Genomic DNA, 24,809 nt, shown 5'->3' on the forward strand with positions numbered 1-24,809 from the left:
CACACACATCCATGCCCGAGGTAGGATTCGAACCTGCGACTGTAGCGGTCACGCGGTACCTGACTGAAGCGCCTAGATTCGCACGGCCACACCGGCCGGCCCCTTATTCACATACCATCGTTAAAAGTGTGCAGTGGGGTAGCGCGTCTAATAGTTTTCTGAAATCTAGAAGTAACGAATCTGCCTGTTGCACTTAATCCATAGTTCGCAGCATATCATGTGAGAAAAGAGCGAGCTGGGTTTCGGTCAAGCTATGCTTTCTAAAGACGTTCTGATTCATGGACTTGAGCTCCTCAGTCTCTAAGAAATTTATCATATTCGAACTCAGAATATCCTCCAGAACTCTGCAGCAAATCGATGTTAAGGATATTGGTCTGTGATTTTGCGGGCCCGTTCTTTTACCCTTCTTGTACACAGGAGTCACCTGCTCTCTTTTCCACTTGTTTGGCACTTGGTACTGGTCGAGTGATTCCCGATAAATGCAATCCAAGTAAGGGGCCAATGAGTTAGAGTACTCGTTGTAATACCGAATTAGAATTTCTTCTCTACCTGGCGACTTATTTGTTTTTAACTCTTTCAGTTGTTTCTCTACGCCAGGTATGCTTACCATTTTATCATTGATTCGGGACTCTATGGGACGGTCCAAAAACAGTAAAATGGTACGATTATCCTACGTGGACGATTTCTTAAACATGGAATTTAAAAACTGAGCCTTGCTTTTGCTGTCTTGTACTGAGAGATCAGACTCATCAACGAGTGACTGGATGGAACCCTTAGACCTGCTTAGAGATTTTACGTAGGACGAGAATTTTGTCGGGTTTTTCACCAGACCTTTTGACGACGTGTGACGATGGTAGCTTTTGTATGCGTCGTGCATCATTTCACAGACGTACGAATTTCTAGTAATCTTTGCCTGCTGTAATTTGCGCGTCCTCTTTTGAACCGAGAGCGCAACAGCCTTTGCTTCCTCGGCATTTTCCGAATTTCGTTATTAAACCACGGTGAATCGTTTCCGTCCTTAATCCACTTCATAGGCACATACATACCACTCAAGAGCGGGATTTACAGTCTGTTTAATCTTGGCCCATAACTCCTCTACGGAAATCATTCTGGAACTAAATGATTGCAGTTGATTGTCCACGTGAGAGGCTAACAAATGATTATCTGTTCTTTCTAGCAGAAACACGCTCCTCACCCTAGCTTGTCGCTATGATGACATCATGGTCACCAATCCCTGTCTCTATGGTGACGCTTTCGATTAGGGCTAAGTACGTTATAAGATTGTCTGTCATTACCCCTGAAGTGAATCCATTCACGTCTCAGTCTACACTCAGAGGTTGAAGTCACCAGCAGCTGGTATTGCACAGCTGACCATGTATTTTCATTGAATGACTCTAGAACTGTCGCAGCGGATTGATGTGGTTGGTAAAAACATCCAACAATTAACCTGATTTCACCTATTCCTGTTACTCGCTACCAGATAACTTCACTATTAGACTCAGTTTCAGACTCAGTAGAGACAATGAGTTTGTCGACTGCAATGAAAACTGCCCCTCCTGCAGCGTCTAATCTGTCTTTCCGATTAACATTCCAAGCCTCGCTAAATATCTCAGAGCTTTTTACTTCGGGTTTTAGCCAGTTTTCAGTCGTAAGAGTAATTTGAGCTTGGGAACTTTCTAGGAGGACAGAAATTCGGGAACTCAGTTTCGAACGCTTCGATAATTTAATGAAAGTCGACCTGTCTTTACTCTGAAGGCGGTCCAATGTCCCTATATGCGTATCGACTGGCAAGTGTTCATAAGAGTACCTCAAACTACAGCTAAGCCCAAAAGAAATCCCACGTGCACTTCACAAGTAGCTACTTCCTGTGTGTAGAGCAAACCTAACCTATCAAGAGGAGTCCTACAAATCCCCAACCGATAATGCTGGTCCAGAAATCTGCGACCAAGACCGTCGCAGAACGACGAAACCTTTGGATGAGACCCTCCACTTGGCTCCAAAACAAAGGACCCCGATCAGCCCTGCGAACAATGGTGCAAATTGCAAGCTCTAGTTGCACCCCACATACGAGGCCAGCAGTATTCACTATTTTCACCAGTCGCTTGTATGAACTGCCATGCGACAGGTGTCATTTTGCCGACGTGAGTCACAAATTACAGACGACTGTACTCTCCACGCTCGACAGCCGCAGGCAAGGCCACCTCCACACCTTGGGTGAGGCCCCCCGCCAAACATACCTCGTGCGTGTAATCCTTCTTTTCAGACCTGAACGCTGTCTTCTTAAGGGGCTCCCCAAAGTGCCTAACATTGAAGCTCCTAATCACTAGCAAAAACATCTGCCCACGTGTTGTGTTCCTGCTAAGGCACTGCTGAAGAAACGGCAACACGTTACTGCCATCAGTATGGTAGTAACTATTTGCAATCACACGCCTATCTTGTAGAACACAGTGACCATTAACAACGGAAAGTGGCGCTAGTCACAATACATTCATCGGGGCCATACAAACGCTTTTATTCTGTGGAAGTTTTTTCCGTGCTGTTTAACTAAGACGGTCCTACATCCACGTGGGTCATTGGGTCGAATGAGACAGTCATATAATAAAGAATGTCTCCGCGAGAATGATGCCAAGAAAAAGAAACAAACGAAATTACATTAGCACCTTTGGGTTAATTCTGAGAACTTTGTTGAATAAAAATCTATTCAGATTGTTGGGAAGGATGGGGACTGTCGGGCTTTGTCGAGGATGACTGTAAACAATCGAATGAAATTAGTGAAGTAATCTCTAGCGGGATCCAAAGAGGTACCAGCAGTCCAGCTATCAGAATGACGTTAGGGAGATAAATGTAATGGAGTGCACTGTTCGAGTAGCCCTCATTAGCGTCACGTATCTGTAGTGAGTGCTAAGTGACAGCTAATTTGGTGTGGGTGGTGTAAAGAGATACGCTGTTGCACAGTGAAGGACTGGAACCGAGTTATTTTTGAGTAATGAGTTACAGTACACCCTGCGGCCGTATGAATGGGATTTGATATGTCGAATATTTGGAGAACGTTACCTACCGTTGTGTGTAGTCCCAATAACGAGAGTGGACATGGTTTTGTTACTTTACGGGGATAATTCTTGTGGTTAGAGAATGGTTCCGCTATTGCGCTGAAGGAAACTCTGCATATGGAAGGACATGAGTACATTTGAAACAATTGTGTACTCCAGACGGTAGAGGAACAGTTTGGAGACGATGATTGTATTAGCATGACAATGTACCCTGTCATAAAGCAACATCTTTGAGGCAACGTTTTGTATACAACAACGTCCTTCAAATAGACTGGTTTGCTCAGAGTAAGGATCCGAACGCCATGTATGTCCTTTCCACGTGAGTTAGAGTGTTTAATTCGAGGCACATCCCAGGTTCGGGTCTTGAGGAAAAATGGGCGGCTATTCCTGAACAGACATTCAGTCATTGGGAATGTTTCCAGTACGGTGTCATGAAGGCGAAGTGTGGACTCGCACCATATTACTGCCCATTAACAGGCTGTAGGGAAGCAGCCTACTCACGCCATTTAAAATTCATATGCTTTCCAAGGTGTGCCAGCCTAGTCCGCTGTAAGTATCTATGATTTCATGAATGTTGCACAATACCTTAAAAATAAACTAGATAATCTGAAAGTTAATGGCATATCAGGAGTGATGCTAAAATAATAATGTGTTAAGTTTCAGTTTAGTAACTTTAACAGTTTTCGAAATTTGGACGTTTTACATAAAAATCATCGGCGCCACAGGATTGAGCTAGAAACTTCAAGATTTATATTCGGATTCCTTTTTCATTGTAATTTAATGGAAACAACATGCTGGATCTCGCAAAGTAATATTTTGGTTCAAATTCATGACTTCGTGTTCTTGTGTCCTAAAAGTTCGGAATAAAGATAGATTAACTAAGTGATCAGATAAAGCTAGGATGTTTAGATTTAGGTAGAATGGAGATACGCTATTATAACAAAGATGTGAGAAATTTCAAACAGGTAGCTATAAAATTATAGCTGTAGCGTCTCTGCAAAGGGAAGTTGAGAGCTCATCTATTGCGTGCAGTACATCTAAAATAATTCTCTCTCCAAAAGTATTTAACCTAGCCACATTAGAATTTTATTATAGATACTTACCTGTGTGCTGATTGCACAATAAAATCGAGAGCTTCATTGGCCTTCAGGGAATGAAGCAATTAATTATATAGTAACAGAGTGGTACCTTACTAACCCAGTGGCTAGTCAGTAAGGCAAATGTTGTCGGATGCTCCTTCAGCGGTCCGCACCGCGGCTATATAAATATGAGCGTGCGAGCTAGAGAAAGGCCCCAGTTCTCTTCTAGATTCATGTCAGCGCGCATTCCGTGTCGGAAGCAGCATCGCGTTTGAGCAGTTGCCAGGAACAGCCTTGGATGCCACATTATGTAACTCTGTATGCACGTAACAATGAGTTCGCTTTGGGGTAAAGTGTTAATTACTGAACGACTCGAGTGATTTATTCTCAGTTTGAGTGTGTCGTATTTTCACGTGTCGCTGCAGGACAGACTTTCTGCCACTACTAGCTTGGCGTTTGATGAGTATTAACATCAAATTTTGGCGAGCATTCACTTTGAACATTAACATCGATAACGATTATCGAACAGTTTCATTATCTAGGGATAATAGGATCCGCGCAATAGACTCCGAACAGCTCTGATAGTGCAACAGCTGATATGTGTAATCATTTGTCTAGAATTTCGCGCTTTATCGTTTTCAGAATATAGCGAAAATTGTTATAGTAAACTGCATATTTTATGAATCCCAGACATCATCCTAACTCCTCAAAGTAATGAATTTCAATAATCAACAACTTTTATTCTCCATCAGAGTAGGCACAGTGAACTCTAATTACAGGCATCACGATTTTGATAATCACATTCTTGTTGCCAACATTGTAGTTAGAGAGCCTGTGTTGAGAACGGCAACAAATAATAGGAACAATAATAACTAAATTTTCCACCCGCCGCCCAACAAGGCGTCTGTTTATCTTTGATCAGGTAGTATACCACACTGAAATCGAGCTTGTAAATAAGGCTTAGAGATTATGAGTTCGCTGAAAAGCTATTTTTTCATATCATTTGGTTCATAGCAGCAATTTTCTGTTCGAATAACGCCATTCAACTCTGTTCGCAAATTTTGGCGGGCAGTTATATTAATCCTTTTCGGTTTCTTTTTACTTACATGTTAAGCAAACAATCGGTACTTGCGCTGACAAGAGCGTGAGTATGTGTTAATAAGTGTAAGATCACCGTGTAAGTAGGCTGTTTAGGTTTTTTTATTGGTAACGCCACGTAGCGCTCTATATGAAAATCACTGACTGTGCTGTGTGCAGTCTGAGGCTGGTCGGCATTGTTGCAATAGTCGCTATTGTAGTGTTCGGGGGTTGGCTGTTAACAGCGCGTAGCGTTGCGCAGTTGGAGGTGAGCCGCCAGCAGTGGTGGACGTGGGGAAGTGAGATGCCGGATTTTTGAGGGCGGATGATCTGGACGTGAGTCCATCAGAAACAGTACATTTGTAAGAATGGATGTCATGAACTGCTACGTATATATTATGACTTTTGAACCCTATGAAGGTAAATACATTGTTTGTTCTCTATAAAAATCTTTCATTTTCTAACTATGCCTATCAGTATTTAGTGCCTTCAGTAGTTAGAATCTTTTATTTAGCTGGCAGTATTGGCGCTCGCTGTATTGCAGTAGTTCGAGTAACGAAGATTTTTGTGAGGTAAGTGATTTGTGAAAGGTATACGTTAATGTTTGTCTGGGCCATTTTTTGTAGGTATTATTGAAAGTCAGATTGCGTTGCGCTAAAAATATTGTGTGTCAGTTTAAGCAGAGTCATTTATAATTATCTAAGGGGACGTTTCAACCGTAATTTGTATTTTCCTAATTTCCCTAACTACTGAAAGTAAACGACAGTGCAAGCTTTCCACTTACTGTATTAATCTATCCCTCAGTCGATTCTAGATGAGTTAGCCCTCTTTCCCTTGTTTCATAAATATACACGAAACTTTGAACAGAAACGTTCCTTCCCGTCCTCGATGTCATGTCAAAAGCTTTCACTGATACGGAATGAAGACATAGATTTGTGGGGCTATGATTCGTGAAGTGCAGTGGGCATCGACTAGTCACATATTGACTAATTTGAACCCTGCCACCTGATTATTCTGTTATCCTTTACATCTTCAGACACGTCTGTAATCTGAAGTGGTTGTTGACAGACATAAGCAAGTGGAAAATATCACTAGTTTATCTAGTGTTTACGAAGTGAGATAACAAATCGAGTGCACCTGCTAATTAATATAAAGGTGTTGCAAAGCTGGACCACAGTAGCTGCGATGATGCTGCGCCACCTCCTCGCGGCCCTGTGTCTGGTGTCTTGTGGCCTGGCCGCCCCCTGGCCGGTCAGGGTCAGGGCCAGGGGGGACGGCCGGATAATCGGCGGCACCTTCACCGACATCGCCAGCTACCCGTGGATGGTCTCCATGCAGATCAACGGCCTCCATTATTGCGGGGCGTCCGTCATCAGCAGCAAATGGGTGCTGACCGCCGGCCACTGCCTCTACGGCGCCAACATCGCCACCTACAGTGTGAGGGCCGGCACCACGACACGCGAGAGCGGCGGCGTCGTGTCCGCCGTGTCGTATGGCGCACTGCATGGCTACTACGACCCCAACACGATTGACTACGACATCTCGGTACTGCAGGTGAGTGCAATCTACTGTCTAGCACTGCCCGATTCAGTTATTGTACCTGCTCTGTTCCACAGAATGTAGTGGGGAGAGATACTGGTTATTACAGTGCAGCATGGTAACATTTATCAAGTGAACCCATACTGTTAGTTAGTAAAAAATGTTAAGGAACGAAGTTTTTATGCCTTGTAATAGAGTAAGGCAATTTGTATAAGTACATGGCACAACGACTAATACTGGTTGCTATGAGGGGCAGTCAAACGAAAACCGAGCTCCTGACACGTCAGGACCATATAATGATTCCGTTCAGAAATAATCACCATGCGCATTATTACACTTATTTCACTGGGAGACGAGAGATGATCAGTTCCTATCTCGTATAATCTGGTCATCTCCTGACGGATTCACAGCAACACTGTTTCACTCCCTCGTCCTACTGGAAGCGATGTCCACACATGTCTTTCTTCAGGCCGCCATTAACAGATACTGACTGTACGGAGGATGTAGTAATGTTTCTCAACGAAATCGGTGAAGTGTAGCCTTCGTTGTATTAGATTAGCAGTGTGGGAGCTGGTGTTATTGTGCAAACATTATGACAGCGTTTCTACAGCCAGAGGCCAGACGGCAAAGCCAAAAATCACAACATACCACATCCCCACGCCACGGAAATCTAAAACTGTTGAAACAGGTCCCGGTAAGATAATGACGACCTTCTTCTACGACTGCAGTGGCTCTGCTCGTCAACTCCCTCGAACGTGGGACCCCAGTCAATGCACACCACAAGGAAGACACTTTGCAGAACCTGCAGTGAACCATAAGGTCACAACTACCAGTGTTACTGTCAGACACAGTTATCCTGTTTCTTGATAACGCGTGCCCCCACACTGTCAATCGGTTGAAGTCTTGAGATTTAATCATCCTGTTGCACCATAACGCCTACCTCCACACTGCAAATTAAGCGAAGGCTTCGCTTCAGCTATGTCCGCATCTCGTGATGTAGTGGCTAGCGTTGCTGCCTCTTGGTTCCGTTGCCCCGGGTTCGATTATCGGCCGGGCTTGGAATTTTTTCTTCTCGGGGACTGGGTGTTTGTGTTGTTCTCATCATTTTATCATCAACATCATTCGTGACAGTCGCTAGATTGGACTGTGTAAAAATTGGACTGTGTAAAAAATGGGACACTCTACTGGTGCTGATGATCGCACAATTGGGGGCCCAACAAACATCACCTAGTGTTTGTGTTGTCCTCATCATTTCATCATCACCATCATTCGTGAGAGTCGCTAGATTGAACTGTGTAAAAATTGGACTGTTTAAAAAATGGAATTTCTACTGGTGCTGATGACTGCACAATTGGGGGCCCCACAAACATCATCTTCGCTTCAGCCATTCAGTTACGAAGCGCTGCAACTTCGTCCCTACATCTCGGATCTTTCACCAAGTGATTTGAACATATTTGGCGACCTGAAGAAAGTCAGGGGTGGACCTCAGTTTCAGACAGACGAGAAAGGGCAAAAGTGGGTCCCGTGACCCGTGTCCCGTGTTCCATTGTGATATATGTCTCAATGCGTATGGTGTTTTTGTTTTTTAATGGAACTCTTACATGGTCCCATTGTCGTGGGCGTTACGTTTTTATTTGGCTGAGACTTATACTTTGACGGGAGGGGCGGTCGTAGGGTGCATCCTTAGGATACAATGTTTGAATACTTAAAATCTATACCAGCCACTCAGTTTAACATCAGAAAATGACTCTTGTTAACTGAAAAACAAACGCTATTAGCATTCGCCAAGACAGAAGGCTATAGTTCTTGCCCAAGTAACTCGCACCTGTAGCTGTTAATATCCTGCCAGTCCTGCCTCAGATACGGATATAATTATCCAGCCACCACACTAAGTTAACTCTTCAGAATACATTAACAAAGCCCAAAAGCATAATCTCTCGGATAAAGGGTCTACATTTAACAAGCATACCAATAAAATAACTTACCAATAAAATTACTTAAAGTTGCGCTCTGTCCAATTACTTTTTTTGAGTCATCAGTCTTCTGACTGGTTGTATGCGACCCTCCACGAATTCCTCTCCTGTGCCAACTTTTTCATCCCAGAGTGGCACTTACAACCTACGTCCTCACTTATTTGCTGGATGCATTCAAATCTCTGTCTTCCTCTGCAGTTTTTACCCTCTACAGCTCTCTTTAGTATCATGGAAGTCATTCACCCTTGTCTTAACAGATGTCCTATAATGCTTTCTTTATCAGTTTTTTCTACATTTCATTTTCTCTCCGATTCTGCGAAGATTCTCCTCATTCCTTAACTTATCAGTCGACCTAATTTTCATCATTCGTCTGTAGCACCACATCTTAAATGATTCGATCCTTTTCTGTTCCGGTTTTCTCACAGTCCCTGTTTACTACCATACAATGCTGTACACGGGACGAAAATTCCCAGGAATTCCTTCCTCAAATTAAGACCTATGTTTCATACTAGTAGGCTCCTCGTGGCCAGGAATGCCATTTTTGGCATTTGCTAGTCTGCTTTTGATGTCCTCTTTGCTCCGTTTGTCATTGGTTATTTTACTGGCTAAGTAGCAAAATTCCTTAAACTGATCTACTTCGTGACCATCAATCTAGATTTTAGGTTTCTTGCTGTTCTCATTTCTGCTACTTCTCATTACTTTCGTCTTTTTTCGATTTACTCTCATGCCATATTCTGTACTCATTAGACTGTCCATTCCATTCAGCTGATCAAGTAATTCTTCTTCACTTTCAATCGGGGTAGCAATGTCATCAGCGAATCGAATGACTGAGATCCTTTCGCCTAGAATTTTAATTCCACTACTGAACCTGTCTTTTATTTCCATCATTGCTTTTTCGATGTACATATTGAATAGAAAGGGCGAAGGACTACTTCCCACTCAAACACTCTCTATTATCCGAGCACTTCGTTCTTGGTCGTCCTCTCTTACTATTACCTCTTGGCTCTTGTACAAATTGTATATCACCCCTCTCTCCCTATAGCTTACCCCTATCTTTCTCGGAATTTCGAACATCTTGCACCATTTTAGATTGTCGAACGCTTTCTCCAGCTCGACAAATCCTATGAATGCGTCTTGATTTTTCTTTCGTCTTGCTTACATTATTAACGTCAGAATTGGCTCCCATGCTTTTATATTTTCTAAATCTTAACTAATCGTCACCTGGTATATCGTCAATTTTCTTTTCCATTCCTCTGTGTTTTGTTCTTGTCAGCAACTTGGATGCATGAGCTGTTACACTGATTGTGCAATAACTCTCGCACTTGTCAGTTTTTGCAGCCTACGGAATTGTGTGGATGAACTTTCCCGAAAGTCACATGGTATGTCCCGAGACTCATGCATTTACACACCAACGTGAATAGCGTCCGATTATCACCACCTTCTAAAATCCTAAAGGAAATCTGGTATGAATAACTTACTAGGACGAATTACTAACCGCTATCAGAAATTTCTTAAAATACAACACTTGACGTTTTTTCATCACACAGCCTGGTTACCACTGTTTTAGAGGCTACTGAATCAGTTTAATACAGCAAGCACCAGGGTAAAACATATATCAAGATACTACCTCGTATATTTGGGCCATACAACATTAACGCCCAGTATGCACAGTAGTAGCAGGTTCACGAACTCAAGACCCAGAGTCAAGTTAACTATGTTAGTAAGAGCCCCTATCAAACCAGACGAGCCACCTGTGCGTTCTGCAGTCAGCATGTGTACCCAGTCTCGGAGTGGGCGCGCTCTCGAATACAGCCCAGATCGAACAAGCTACTTAACCCAATGGAAGAAACGTCCCGTTTGTATTTCATATTCCTTGGAATTTCGTGTATCATCACTTCATAATAGATTTTCCCTTGCTGTGAGTTCCACCGCTCATATAATACTCGAAGGTATCAGAGATAACAACGATTCATGAAGTTCTGGGAGCTAATCCGGATTCCGGTGCAAATGCAACCCAACAAAATGCTGCAGACTACGGGGCCAAGACTCAGATCACTAACAGCGCGACACACTACCCCTAGTTCCGCAGTTTAACCGCCGCCGGAACTTTCGAAGCACTTTCCCTATCTTCAAGTTCGTAGGTTCACAACAGGTTGCCAATCCCGGACGTTCCAGGCACTCTCTACAGCAATCGATTATAGGTGGCACCACTGCATGGTGCCAAAGATCCTACTAACAGCTAGAGAGTGGCGCTACACCAAGGTTATCAGTAATATAATCAGGTATTGTCACTCACAATATTAACTGAAAAATATTGATCTTATACTCTTTAGTTCTTGATTATCGGATTAAATGTAAATTTTAAATAGAATACTTATTCCTTCCATTTCTTTCTTTTACTACTGGCTTCATCCCGCGTTGTGCAGCGTCGGCAGGGTTAACTACGGATCTGGCATGGTTAATTTTAAGGGGTGGCCGGATGCCCTTCCTGCCGCCACCCCATACCACCGGGACGGAATTAGTGTGCCTCAGGTGTCTGCGTCTAGTGTAAATTGTGTGAATGTGGTTTAAATTTCTGCGGGTCGTGTAACCGAGGCGGGACGTGAGGACCAGCATGGGTATTCACCTAGGAGGATGCGGAAAACCTCCTAAAAGCCACATCCAGGCTGGCCGGCACACCGGCCGTCGTCGTTAATCCGCTGGGCGGAATCGATCCGGGGTCGGCGCGCCTACCTGAATCCAGGAAGCAGCGCGTTAGCGTTCTCGGCAAACCTGGCTCCGGCTGTTTCATACTATGGGCCTGCAAGCTGTGCATGCTCTTGGTTGGTAATAGGCAGTGTGGGGAAGGATGCGTCTCAAACAGCCTCTCCTTCTCAAGTGCCCTTACCTGCCTTCTAGAGGTGGAGCTGTTAAGCCTTCGGGCGACTGAAGGGTAGGGGCACGACGGTGTGCTGAACAACTTGTACACCGGTTCAGATGGCTGCATTTGCTCTGGTGGGATCCTGCCCCAAGTCGGCGAAGGCCACTCGCCTTGTCTTGGGCTCCAGGGCATGCTCTGCCAAGCCGGGGCGTGGTGACATGTCCCCGGTCAGGCTAGATGGGTCCAGACCTCTGAACGTCTGGGGGACCGGCCCGGCACCTGAGTAGGACCGGGTCCTTGGCCTTTGGTGGGAACCCGGACTAGTAAGGGGCGAAGGACGGAGAGTGAATCCGCTCTCCCAGAATGCGGGTGGCATTAGCCGATAAGGGAGCGGGTGAAAACTGTGGTGGTGTGGCTGTTGAAGAGGACTAGTGCGCTGTACCCACGGCGTGCTAAACCTGGCAGCTCTGTTATTGACAGCTCTTGGTCAAGGGGCGGGACTGGTGAGCGAGCTGCATATAGCCTCCCCCCATGCCAGAGAGGCCGGTCCGGGGCAAGAGACGGGCCTCTATCTTTCACTCTCTTTGAATACGGTAATGGCTGAGAATCAAGAGAGTGGTAATTTGCTAGATGCTTCCGGAACGGAAATCGAGATGAATCTAACGGTTGCTGAGCGACACTAAATTTTTGAAATTGCTGGACTCGAGTGTCAAAAACGGAAAGATTAGCAACGGTGCCATAAACCAGATAAGAGACTTTGTTGCTAATTGGGCAATTGTTCACTCCCAGTTAGAAGGGAGGATATCGGAACTAGAAAAAGAAAATAAAAGGATTAGAAGTCAGCCTACTCGGACGTATGCTGCGGTTGCGAGAGCCCCAGTGGCCAAGGCACCGACAGCTAAAGAGACAATTCAAGAGAACATGAAAAAAGTAACACCCACGGTCTTTATAAAACCTAAACCAGGCGAAGACATCAAAGCTGCTAAGTCAGCTTTCGAAAAGTGTGTTGATCCAAAGAAAGATAAAATCAGGATCAACAGTGTCCGTACCTCAAAGAATGTGCTGATAGTCGAGACGGCCTCGCAAGAAGACAGCCAAAAGATCTTAGGCAACCAACAATTAAGTGAGAAAGTTAGGTGTGAACCTCCACGAAAGCGTTGCCCACTCATGTGTCTGTATGACGTACCTACATTTATGTCAGCGGACAGCCTAGTTGATGCGATATACACGCAAAATTTTGATGTGTTAATGACTAGAAACGAGTTTGACGAAGAGTTCAAGCTACGTTTCAAAGTAGGGCCTCGAGGAAAGCTGACTGTACATCGTGTTGTGGAAGTTTCACAGAACTTATGGAAAGTATTAACGCGAGGTGGTCGGTTGTACGTGGGCTACTCAGCACTGAACATTAAGGATTACCTGGCAGTACCACGTTGTACAAAATGCCAGGACATAAACCATACTAATAAGTATTGTACAGAACCGAATATCATATGTGCCCACTGTGGCCTGTCTGGACATATTAAGAAAGATTGTCCTAATAAGGACAAAGCAGCGACATGTGTACCATGCAAGAAACGGGGCCGTAAGTGTGGTGGACCTAAAGATTGTCCAACCCACAAGATGTTCTTAGAAAGACTCATACAAAGAACAGATTACGGAGATGTTTAAAATGGTACAAGTAAACGCAATGCGCAGCCAGATGGTTGCGCATGAGCTAAGGAAACTAGCGGAACAAGAACAAATAGATGTTCTTCTGATACAAGAACCTATCTCCTGTTCGGGTCGAGTCCCTGGCTTTCCTGCAACAGCACAAGTGGTTTCCTCGGGTGGGAACCCCATTAGTGCAATTATAGTATTGAACAAAACTATAAAAACTACGATATTAAGTCAACTCTGTACCGAGCATATTACGGTTGTACAACTCAATTTGTTGTCTTATAGTATGTACGTTGTTAACGTCTACTGCCAATTCAGACATGACATCAAGATTTATCTTGATCAGTTGCATTGGATACTAAGAGTTTTAGCTGGGCAGGCTATAATTGTAGCTCTGGATGCCAATGCTAAATCCCCGCTCTGGCACAGCGATTTACAGGACGGTAGGGGTGCGGAGCTTGTTGATTTGATAATGGAAACGCACATGCATGTGCTAAACTTGCCTGGGTACCCACCGATGCAACATCAAATATTGATGTCACACTAGCAAGTGAGAGGGCAGCACCCCACGTCCATAACTGGCAAGTAAGAGAACACCTAACTGTCAGTGATCATAACAGTATAACGTTTCAAATAGCGACAACCATCGCAGATGTGCCAGGTGAGTGGGTGGAACGGTTCAATTATGCTCGGACAGACTGGGACCGACTCGTGCAGGTGTTCAGTCCTCCAGAGTTCGGGGAGGACATAGGTAATATTGATGAAGCTGTGGAGGAGCTTGTAAGCTCCGTGCAAACAGCTATCACACTGGCTATACCTCGAATACCGAGATACATCTGCAGGGAGTCCACCCAATGGACCCCTGAATTGACTGTGCTTAAACGGTCGGTCAGAAGGGCGCGAAGCAACTATCAAAGGAGCTTTGCCCACGACGAACGACAATACCACCTGCGTATTTATCGTCGTATGAAGCAGAGATACAAGGATCAGTTAGATATTACAAGGCGCCAATTTTGGGAAAGATTTGTGAACGATCAGCTAGGAACAGACCCTTGGGGAGTTCCTTACAAAATCGTTCGAGAAAAAATTAGATCGCCCATGATGTTGTCTACACTACGTGCTGGGGGTGGTGACACGACAAAGAATTGGGAAGAAACAGCAAGACTGCTGTTGGACACATTACTGCCAGATGATATCGAGGACCAGGACTCACACGAGCAGCGGGAAATACGTCAGGCGCTCTCGACTCCGTATCTTAACGATACGAACGTGTGCCTTTTCTCTGCAGAGGAGGTGAAAGCAACCATCTACACCTTTGCAAGGAAGAAGGCGCCTGGTCCTGATGGGATCCCTGTGGAGATCTTACAGGGACTCGCACAATTGGTCGCCCCGGCATTAAGTCGTATTTACAACATCTGTTTACAGATGGGCTATTATCCACAGAGGTGGAAAACTGCTGAAGTTGTAACTATCAGGAAAGGCCCTGACAAAGATCCAACGATGCCGAAATCCTATCGGCCTATCTGTCTTCTGGATGTAATGGGCAAAGCATTTGAGAAGTTGCTGGCTGACCGACTCCTGAGTCACCGAATTCTGCACGGCATGAGTGATACGCAGTTCGGATTCCGAAAGGGTCGCTCCACTCAGGATGTGATCAATGAGGTTTGCCGGATTCTCCACTCAGCTACATCGAAGTATGTTCTGGGTATAATGATAGACATTTCAGGGGCCTTCGATAGCCTGTGGTGGCCGGCACTCTTCTCTCGCCTAAGAGAGATTGGGTGCCCGCGGCTGCTATATGGCTGTCTGGAGGCCTACTGTGATGGAAGAACCGCTAAAACAACGGCTCCTGGAGCCGTCGTAACTAAGAGAGTATCCCGTGGTTGTCCCCAGGGATCGGTGTGTGGTCCTATCTTCTGGGATATCAACATGGAGTCATTGTTGAACGTCCTACAGGGAGAGACTGCAGTTCTGGGCGTCGTTGCTTATGCGGATGATCTCGTAATTCTAGTGGAAGGTGACACTCGCATTGTGATCGAAGACCGATCACGACTGGCTATTGGTCTGTTAACAGATTGGTGTGAGAAGACTAAAATGTCTATTGCACCACAAAAATCGCAATACATGCACTTAAAAGGCAAGTTGAATAGGGACCCAACAGTCAGAATAAATGGCCAGGCAGTGTCGCGACAGAGATATGCCCTTTACTTAGGGGTATACCTAGATGAGAATTGGAGTTTCATTCCGCATATTGAGCAAATAACGACAAAGTCCTTAACTCTGTTCAATAAGATAATATCAATTGGACAAAGAAGATTTCATTTGCCGTCAAAAGCAATAAACATCTAACAACAGTATATTGGCACCAATAGTAGGTCACGCATCCAGTGTGTGGGCCCACAGGTTAGCTCTGGTGCGGCCGGCCGCTGCTGTCAGGCGAATACAGAGGAACGTTCTGTTGAGATGCATTGGAGCATTCAACACAAGTCCAACAGATGCACTGTTGGTAATTATAGGGTCTATGTCCACTAGACCTAATAATAAGGCAGTACGCAGCCTTCTACTGGCTGCGCAAACAGAACATTGATATGGTGCAAAACATAATGGGCATTCCTCTGGTAAGCGTCAAAGCCATCCGTGGAAAAGTGCTTGACATTTGGCAGGACGAATGGGATGGGTCCAATACAGGCCGTAGAGTCCACGGGTTTCTACCCACAGTGAGGGGAAGACTAAAGAACAAGATAATGAAGCTCTCACAGGGTCTAGTTCACTTCCTCACAGGACATGGTCCCTATCCCACGTACCTGCATAAAATAGGGAAAAGGCCAACACCGGAGTGTGACTGTGGTGCCCGCGAAGGATCGCCAGAACACACAGTGTTTGAGTGCCCGATATACGAACAGGCTGTCTCAGTGGAGAGACAGCTTCTGCAAACAAGAAATATTAACGAAATATTGACAGAAAGCGAATTGTTCAGCAATTTCGCAAAATTGGTAAATAAAATCTCAAGGGAGGCCCAGCGAGCCTACCTTGGGAGAGAGTAAATGCGCCTCAGATCTAATGCGCAATTGTAAATATGTAAATATTACGTTTGTCTAAGTCTTTGAATTGTAGTAGCTAGTAGTTGTAGTTAGATCAGCATGGTGGTGGGGGGAATAAAAGAGAGGTATAAATGGAGTGGTTTCTTCTAGTAGTAGCGGCCCGCCTCCACGCGGTTAGGGACGGGCAACTCTCTGGCTAGATTACAGAGAGGCTAAGAGGCCGATCATTCATATAGAGCACAATGTTGCAGAACAAATAGTGTGCATGCATTAATAACCACTTCTGTAGTACTAATAACAGAGATAGATAGTAGTAATACACCCACTCAAAAGTGTAAGAAAGTGGGTTATGTAGGTTTCATAAATTTGGGGGAAAAAAATATCCTGGCGGGTAAAGTACTTATTCCTTCCATAATGGAGTATGTAGTATATGATTTTTGGCATGCTGGAGACCTTTCATTGCGTTGTGTCAGGTTTTACCAAACGATAACATACACTGAGGTAACAAAAGCCATAGGGTAACGATATGCACTTCTGCAGACGGCGGTATTATCGCGTACACAAAGTAAAAAAAGCAGTGCATTGGCACAGCTGTCATTTGTAACCAATTGATGCATATGAAAAGGTTTCGGACGGTATTATGGCCGGACGACGGCAATTAACGAACCTTGAACGCGGAATGGCAGTTGGAGCTAGACGCGAGGGACATTTCACTTCGAAAATCATTATGGAGTTAAATATTCTGAAACCCACAGTATCAAGAGTAGGTCGAGAATACCACATTTCAGACAATACCACTCACCAAGGATAACGCTGTAGCCGACGGCCTTTACTTAAAGACTGAGAGCAGAGCAGCGTCGTTTGCGTAGAGTTATGAGGGCTAACAAACAAGCAGTACTGTGTGGACTAACCACGGAAATTTATGTGGCACATACCGCGAACGTATCCGTTAGGCACAGTGCGAAATTTGGCATTAACGGGGTATGGCAGCAGACGATTAAAACAAGTGCCTTTGCTAAAAGCACGACATCACCTGCAGTGCCTCTCCTGCACTCGTGACTATATCGGATGGACGCTAGACAACTCCAGAACCGTGGCTTGGTCAGAAGAGTTCCGATCTGAGTTGGCAAGATCTGATAAGGTTCGAGTGTGACGCAGACCCCTCATAGCCATGGAGCCAAGCTGTCTAAAGTCATTGTACAAGTTAGTGGTGCGTCTATAGTAGTATGGGCTGTATTTACACGGAATGGATTGGGTTCTCATGTCCCACTGGACCTATGTAAATGGCCATGTTTGACCACTTTGAGATCTTTTTCAGCCATTCAACGATGGATTTTTTATGGATAACGATGAACCACACATCACCAGGCCATAGTTTTCATCGATTAGTTTGAAGAATGATTTGGCCACCCAGATCACCCGACATGAATGCCATAGAGCATTTATGGGACATAATCGAGAGGTCGGTTCATGGACAATATGTTGCATCGTCAATACTTCCACAGTTATGGACGGTTATAGAGGCAGCATGGCTCAATATCTCTGCAAGGAACCTCCAGCGAATGCTGCATCCATGCCGCATCGGGTTATTGCAGTATGCAGGGTAAAAGGATATCCTACACGATACTAGGAGGTATATTCAAGAAAGATGTGGAGATCTCTAAAATATTACGAAAATATAGACCCATGATTATCCTCTTTCTCTCCCTCATGAAGTCACAATCGAGCTCTACGAAGGAACCATTCTAAAATAGCGCTGCACCATTTCCTCCACCTGTTTCCAGCCTAAAATAAACTGGGCCAATTATATGTACGCAGCTTCCATACACATTATCCACAACGATTCTCTGCCCTCCTGCTTCACAGCTCAATCTAAACAGTAGTCTCAATTTGTAGGGGGTTGAAATAGAACTGACACGGCTTTCTGATAGAACATTCAGTTTTATAACTGCACAAGGAGTATTGCAAGTTCTAAGAAATGTGATCACACTACACTTCATCTGTGGGCCCAAGTGAGAAAATACCAGTTTTTTGGACTAGTGGTGAGGAACATAGTGAGAAAAATCGATGTCGAAAGGATCTCCACTTCAGTAAATGAAGAAATGATACTTCAAACTGAATTGGGTGCAACAGGGCTCGAATTGCTGCCTTAGAATTGCTAATTCAGCTGTCCAATTGGCATGGCTTTGCAATCACATGTAATACTGTGGGGAGGGGATAGGTAGGGGGGCGTGGCTCCCCTTGTTTTAATTCCAGACTATCAAGATTTAATTGTACTGGGTGATTCGTGATTACTTTGTGAGGTTCCCCTACATTAATATCGTTCAATGCTGACCCAGGCTAAACTTTAATCTAATAACAACAAAAAATATGACTCTGAAAACAAGTTTTATCATATCCTTAGTAACGCCTGTCAACTTTAAAAAAATGGTAGGTATGCAAATAATGTCATACATTGATTAACATGATGAGGTATGCAGCTTTATAACCAGTTTTATTGGCGCCATAACTTTAATAAGCATTTTTAAAGTTTCTTCCTGTTCCTTCCCTTTGAGGAGTATTAATTAGTTCAATTTTTGCTGTTTTTTGTTAATAATCAATAATAATTTCTGAGACTGTAGGACATAAAATATGGCAATTTTAGATCCTTGCCCACTCTAGCTACATTTCTGTAGACGCCCATGCGCGCTCCCATCATCCCTTAAGAAAAAAATGCTAGTTTCTGTTGTAAAACAAGAAATATACATCTTGTGCCCACAAGAAATGATTTTTTTGTGTGTTGCTTAGTGCGAAACTGTCTGCAGTACGTGGAAAGGTTGTACACTTTCTACTTAAAATAAACAAAGTAAACTGAGCAGAGAGAGGAATGTGTGTAATGCAAATGAATCAATCCGAACTCTGGCGTGGTTGCAATTCAAGTTGTCCAGTGATTGGTGGATTATACCAAGTCTGACCAGCTGTTGATGTGACTTGCTTTTTATTCTGTAACTAACACACGTGAACAGAGGTGCTCCACCACATATGTGGTCGATTACACTGCTGGTGCTCTTAAGGAATATGTTGCGAGGGCAAATGTGGTTTTCGACGGAATTTCTCCAATACGCCAATTTTGACACAACGATATTGGTATCCGTATGTAATAATATGTGAGAGCTATGTTGTATTCCGATTCGACGCTGAATGAGTATCATTTCGAAGGATCTACAATAAATCTATGCTCATGCCTTATCAGTTAAGAAATTTTTCGGTGTTCCTATGTCTAGAAGCCCTAACTCAGTCATTAGAAACAAAATATTAGCTATCAGTGATTGCATTAGGGACGGTGAAATATGTAACAGAGCAACAATATGCCCTAAGTTCGCTTCTCGGCGACAGATGGGAAGCAGTTTGTTACAGTTGGCTATGGTATAGCAATTTGCCTCGTGTGCTAAACATGGTAGTGTGTGGGGCAACTTGATACAATTCTCTACCGTGTGACATTTATTGGGACGTCTGTCATTGTTTGTTATGTTGTAACAATCTGCTCCACGTCACCTGCATGGAAACGTATTGGAGAGCTATTCGTTACAATTTAATTTAACACTTATCTGTAATCAGTGATGCATTATGTAATTTGTTACAATTTCGTTTCATGCTTACCTGTAACTGGTGACGTAGAGGGTAACTTGCTACAGGTTTGTTGGATGATTATCTATAACTGGCAACATACGAGATAAATGGTTACAGTTTGACTTGTGTTACTTGTCGCTTTAACTGTGGTGCTAATATCGATCTGGTTGATTCGGGGGAGGGGAACAAACAGCGAGGTCATCGGCCCCCATCGGATTAGGGAAGGATGAGGAAGGAAGTCCACCGTGCTCTTTCGAAGGAACCATCCCGGCATTTACCTGAAGCGATTTAGGGAAACCACGGAAACCCTAAACAAGATGGCCGGAAGCGAGTTTGAACCGTCGGCCTCCCGAATGCGACTCCAGTGTGGTGAAAACGGTGCTAAATCACTTGGTCGAACTATTCTCATGCCAAAGTGCTGTTTAACATGTAATTAGATCAGTAGTGGCCATATGTATTCCAAGTATATTTCTTACTGTTATTGAACAACTAAGCTATCACAGTAGTTCCGTGTTTGTTTTTTACTGTTATGGAAAAAAAATCTTCACCTGCTTTGATAAATAACACACATTATTTTTCTCCCAAATGTTGTATTTTCGTTCAGAGTCAGAGATCTGTTTGGAACCTTGGCCATCATTGTCTTGGACAAAGCAGTGTTTATGAAGCTAATGTGTCATACAGAGTTTGTTTCAGAGTTACAGTTGCGTATTATGGTAGCGCTTTTATTATTGATATGGAGCATGCTGAAAATTTGTAATCTCCATGTCACAGACGCAGATACCAGACAGGGGCTAACTGGACTAGCGCACTGACGATTCGGTACAATCTTAATTATGTATGTAGATAGTTCATTCATTGTGGGAAACGAGGGTCTCGACTATTTCTGCATGTTATCGACATTGATATCGGAAAGGTCTCAGTCCCTCACATTCGAAGATTTTCAATAATATTTTAACTCAATTATATGTGTCATACAATCACGCAGGAAGCAGGCGACCATTGTTACACTGTGCAGCCCCTCTGAATTGAGGCTGACTGGTTCGCCAAGATAAAAGCCAAACATCAGACAAGGAGTGCAGAACTAATGAATCTTTACTTTCAAATTTGAAGTCAAAAAACAAATAGAAAATGTACAGTTCTCGGATTTTTTTCCTTTACTTGTACATTGAAACCTTGCTTATCGCCAAATTTCAAGATTCTAGGCCAATGGTAAGTACCCAACAGGTTTGAATGAGTGATCTTGCGAGTATCAAAATATGTGACTTAAATGCTTCCAGCTTTTGATTGTCCTGACTTAGAAGCTTAATTCTATTATACCCCCAAGAGACCGTAGACCTCAGTATGTGGCATAAATTACAACTTGACCCGTCTACTTTTTCCTGATAAAAAGGAGTGTTAACAGAATGAGGAACAGATGGAGACACGTAAGAAATGACAAACACTCATTTCTCTCGTGTTATAGGTACAAATGTACAGTTTTAGGCGTTGTCCTCTAGTTGTATTGTGAAACCTTGTTTCTTGCCAAATTTTTTGATTTGGCATCAGAAATTACCTTACAGAGAGACTAACAGACAGAGAGTCAGACTTGAATTGACCAGAAATTTTTTTCCGAGCGGTATGGTTATAAATTCACAGTTTTCTGATATTTTTATTCGTTGCCAAGAGACTGTAGGCTCTAGTCATGACATAAAATTCAACTTGATACACCCTCCAATTCGTAAGAGAAAGGGGACGTAACAGACGGACTAACAGACAGAGAATCAGACTGGAATTGAGCAGAAATATATTTTCCGATCGGTATATTTACAAATGTACAGTTTTCGGATATTTTTCTTCGTTTGTACAGTGAATTCTTCTTTTTTTTCTAGATTTCATGATTATAGGCCGACGGGACGTACTCTAATGATTTTCATGAGTGAGTTTGCGAGTGTCAAAATATGTGTTGTAAATGGTGTATTTTTTGTTTCCATTGATTTGAAGATTCAATTTTTACAACGCCAGTGGGCCACAGACATCAGTTTCCAACACAAATTAAAACTTTACTAGATGACGCGTTCGTGAGAAAAAGAGGTTTTAAGTCGGCCAGAGAGAAATACAAAAAAAGGGATCCTGTAGAGGCTCTGTTTTTACCTACTGAGGCACGCAACTCTAAAAATTTTAATTTTGTAAAATAAATCATCACTCCCAACTGACATTAGACGCAACACTGAACTAGTTACGACGAAATAAATCATCGATCGAAAAGAGTGACTATTTGCAGTTTGTTTAATCTTTAATCGTGACTATTTGCAGCTTGTTTAATCTTTAATCAGTCATATTAGAATCTAAAGTGTCTTCAAAGTTTCATTAAAAGTTGTTTGTACGTCCATATTGATTTGTTAACTGGCTCATTGTGTTACACTATGTCCTCTACGCACATATTCAGAAATTAACGAACTCTTTGGTACGCTGCAGGCAGCCACTCCTCTGCCCATCGGTGGCAACATACAGATCGTGGGTCTCCCTGCCCAAGGCTACGACCCACCAGGCGGGCTCGCAGTCACCATCACTGGCTGGGGCGGCACTGCCTCTACGGGGCCGCCGGCGCCGCCCACGATGATGAAGGTCGACATCACTGTCATCGACCGCGCCAGCTGCGTGGCCAGGTTTGGCGTCACCGACCGCATGATCTGCGCCGGCGAGGCCGGCAAGAGCACCTGCTACGGCGACTCCGGCGGTCCGCTCGTCAGTGGCAGCACTCAGGTCGGCATCGTCTCGTGGGGGAGGCAACAGTGCGAGTCCGACGGCGCCGTCTACGCTAACGTCGGCAACCTCCGGTCCTGGATCACGGCTGCCGCTGGCGTCTGATCAAGTTCTCTCATTCTATATAAGTTAATGAACAGGTTGCAAAATAATCAGTTGCCATATACACTCAGAGGTTCTCAAATTTCAGTCTTGTTTCAAATACGCCTTTACGGTCTATGTCAAGCATTACTAGCATCAAATAAAGGATATTATCTTTAACTTGGAAAGTACAGGGTGATTCAAAAAGAATACCACAACTTTAAAAATGTGTATTTAATGAATGAAACATAATATAACCTTCTGTTATACATCATTACAAAGAGTATTTAAAAAGGTTTTCTTTTCACTCAAAAACAAGTTCAGAGATGTTCAATATGGCCCCCTCCAGACACTCGAGCAATATCAACCCGATACTCCAACTCGTTCCACACTCTCTGTAGCATATCAGGCGTAACAGTGTGGATAGCTGCTGTTATTTCTCGTTTCAAATCATCAATGGTGGCTGGGAGAGGTGGCCGAAAAACCATATCGTTAACATACCCCCATAAGAAAAAATCGCAGGGGGTAAGATCAGGGCTTCTTGGAGGCCAGTGATGAAGTGCTCTGTCACGGGCTGCCTAGCGGCCGATCCATCGCCTCGGGTAGTTGACGTTCAGGTAGTTACGGACAGATAAGTGCCAATGTGGTGGCGCTCCATCCTGCTGAAATATGAATTGTTGTGCTTCTTGTTCGAGCTGAGGGAACAGCCAATTCTCTAACATCTCCAGATACTGTAGTCCAGTTACAGTAGCACCTTCGAAGAAAAAGGGACTAAAAAATTTATTGGCTGAAATGACACAGAAAACGTTCACCTTAGGCGAGTCACGTTCATATTGAGTTGTTTCCCGCGGATTCTCAGTGCCCCATATACAGACATTGTGACGGTTGACTTTCCCGTTAGTGTGGAAAGTTGCTTCATCACTAAACACAATCTTTGAAACAAAAGATTCATCTGTTTCCATTTGAGCAAGGATAAAATCACATAAATCGATTCTTTTAATCTTATCAGCTGCAGACAGTGCTTGAACCAATTTCAGACGATAAGGTTTCATAACTAACCTTTTTCGTAGGACTCTCCATACAGTTGACTGTGGAATTTGCAGCTCTCTGCTAGCTCTGCGAGTCGATTTTCCTGGGCTGCGAACAAATGCTTGCTGGATGCGTGCTACATTTTCATCACTCGTTCTCGGCCGTCCAGAACTTTTCCCTTTGCACAAACACCCACTCTCTGTAAATTGTTTATACCAACGTTTAATACACCACCTATCAGGAGGTTTAACACCATACTGGGTTCGAAATGCACGCTGAACAACTGTCGTCGATTCACTTCTGCCGTACTCAATAACACTAAAAGCTTTCTGTTGAGCGGTCGCCATTTTAGCATCAACTGACACTGACGCCTAGTCAACAGCACCTCAAGCGAACAAATGTACAACTAAATGAAACTTTATAGCTCCCTTAATTCGCCGACAGATAGTGCTTAGCTCTGCCTTTTGTCGTTGCAGAGTTTTAAATTCCTAAAGTTGTGGTATTCTTTCTGAATCACCCTGTACTTTAATTTTTCTCAATGCTTTCTGGGAGTAGGTGGCAGGTAAATTACAGTGGTAAATTTGTGATTCGACATGAACAGCGACGTCGTATCACTGCAATACCTCTCAAGTGTGAAAAGGTATACGTAGCTTTTCGCTGTTGTATTCCGAGGAAGTAACTGGACACACTTCGGTTTACAATGGTTTTGGGTAAAGTATAGTCGTCTGGAAAGCGAGTAACGTCGCTTGATAATTGTGCAGTTGCTATGTGTGTCTTGTATTAGAGCTGGTAGGTACCTACACGATGCGCAAGTGTAATGATGACTCCGCTGGATACGTAAGGTCGCTGCTTTATTCTGCCATGGAATCAGTTTTGCCAAAGTAAAGACACCGTAAACCCCTATGATACTGTCGATCACCGATTACCATGACTCAGATAAATCGTTATTTCTAAGCTCCAACAGAAGTTTATTAAAACATTTTCCGTCTGAGTCAAGACAAATTTATGATTTTTCTTGATAAGATGCATTTTATTTTAGTTACTTCTAACATAGCCATTCGTATGAAAATGAC

At 43.7% G+C, this 24,809-nt stretch overlaps 1 protein-coding gene across 1 annotated transcript; it reads left to right on the forward strand.

The window, feature by feature from the left end:
• The first annotated feature begins 6,391 nt into the window (after positions 1–6,391).
• On the forward strand, positions 6,392–22,867 carry LOC126088185 (trypsin alpha-4-like). The gene is made up of 2 exons (XM_049906310.1): positions 6,392–6,760; positions 22,339–22,867. The coding sequence occupies exons 1-2, from the start codon at positions 6,392–6,394 to the stop codon at positions 22,729–22,731; spliced, it is 762 nt and encodes a 253-aa protein (XP_049762267.1). The 3' UTR covers positions 22,732–22,867.
• The last annotated feature ends 1,942 nt before the right edge of the window (positions 22,868–24,809 follow it).

This window comes from Schistocerca cancellata, chromosome 6, assembly GCF_023864275.1.
Source record: "Schistocerca cancellata isolate TAMUIC-IGC-003103 chromosome 6, iqSchCanc2.1, whole genome shotgun sequence".
Classification (NCBI taxonomy): domain Eukaryota; kingdom Metazoa; phylum Arthropoda; class Insecta; order Orthoptera; family Acrididae; genus Schistocerca; species Schistocerca cancellata.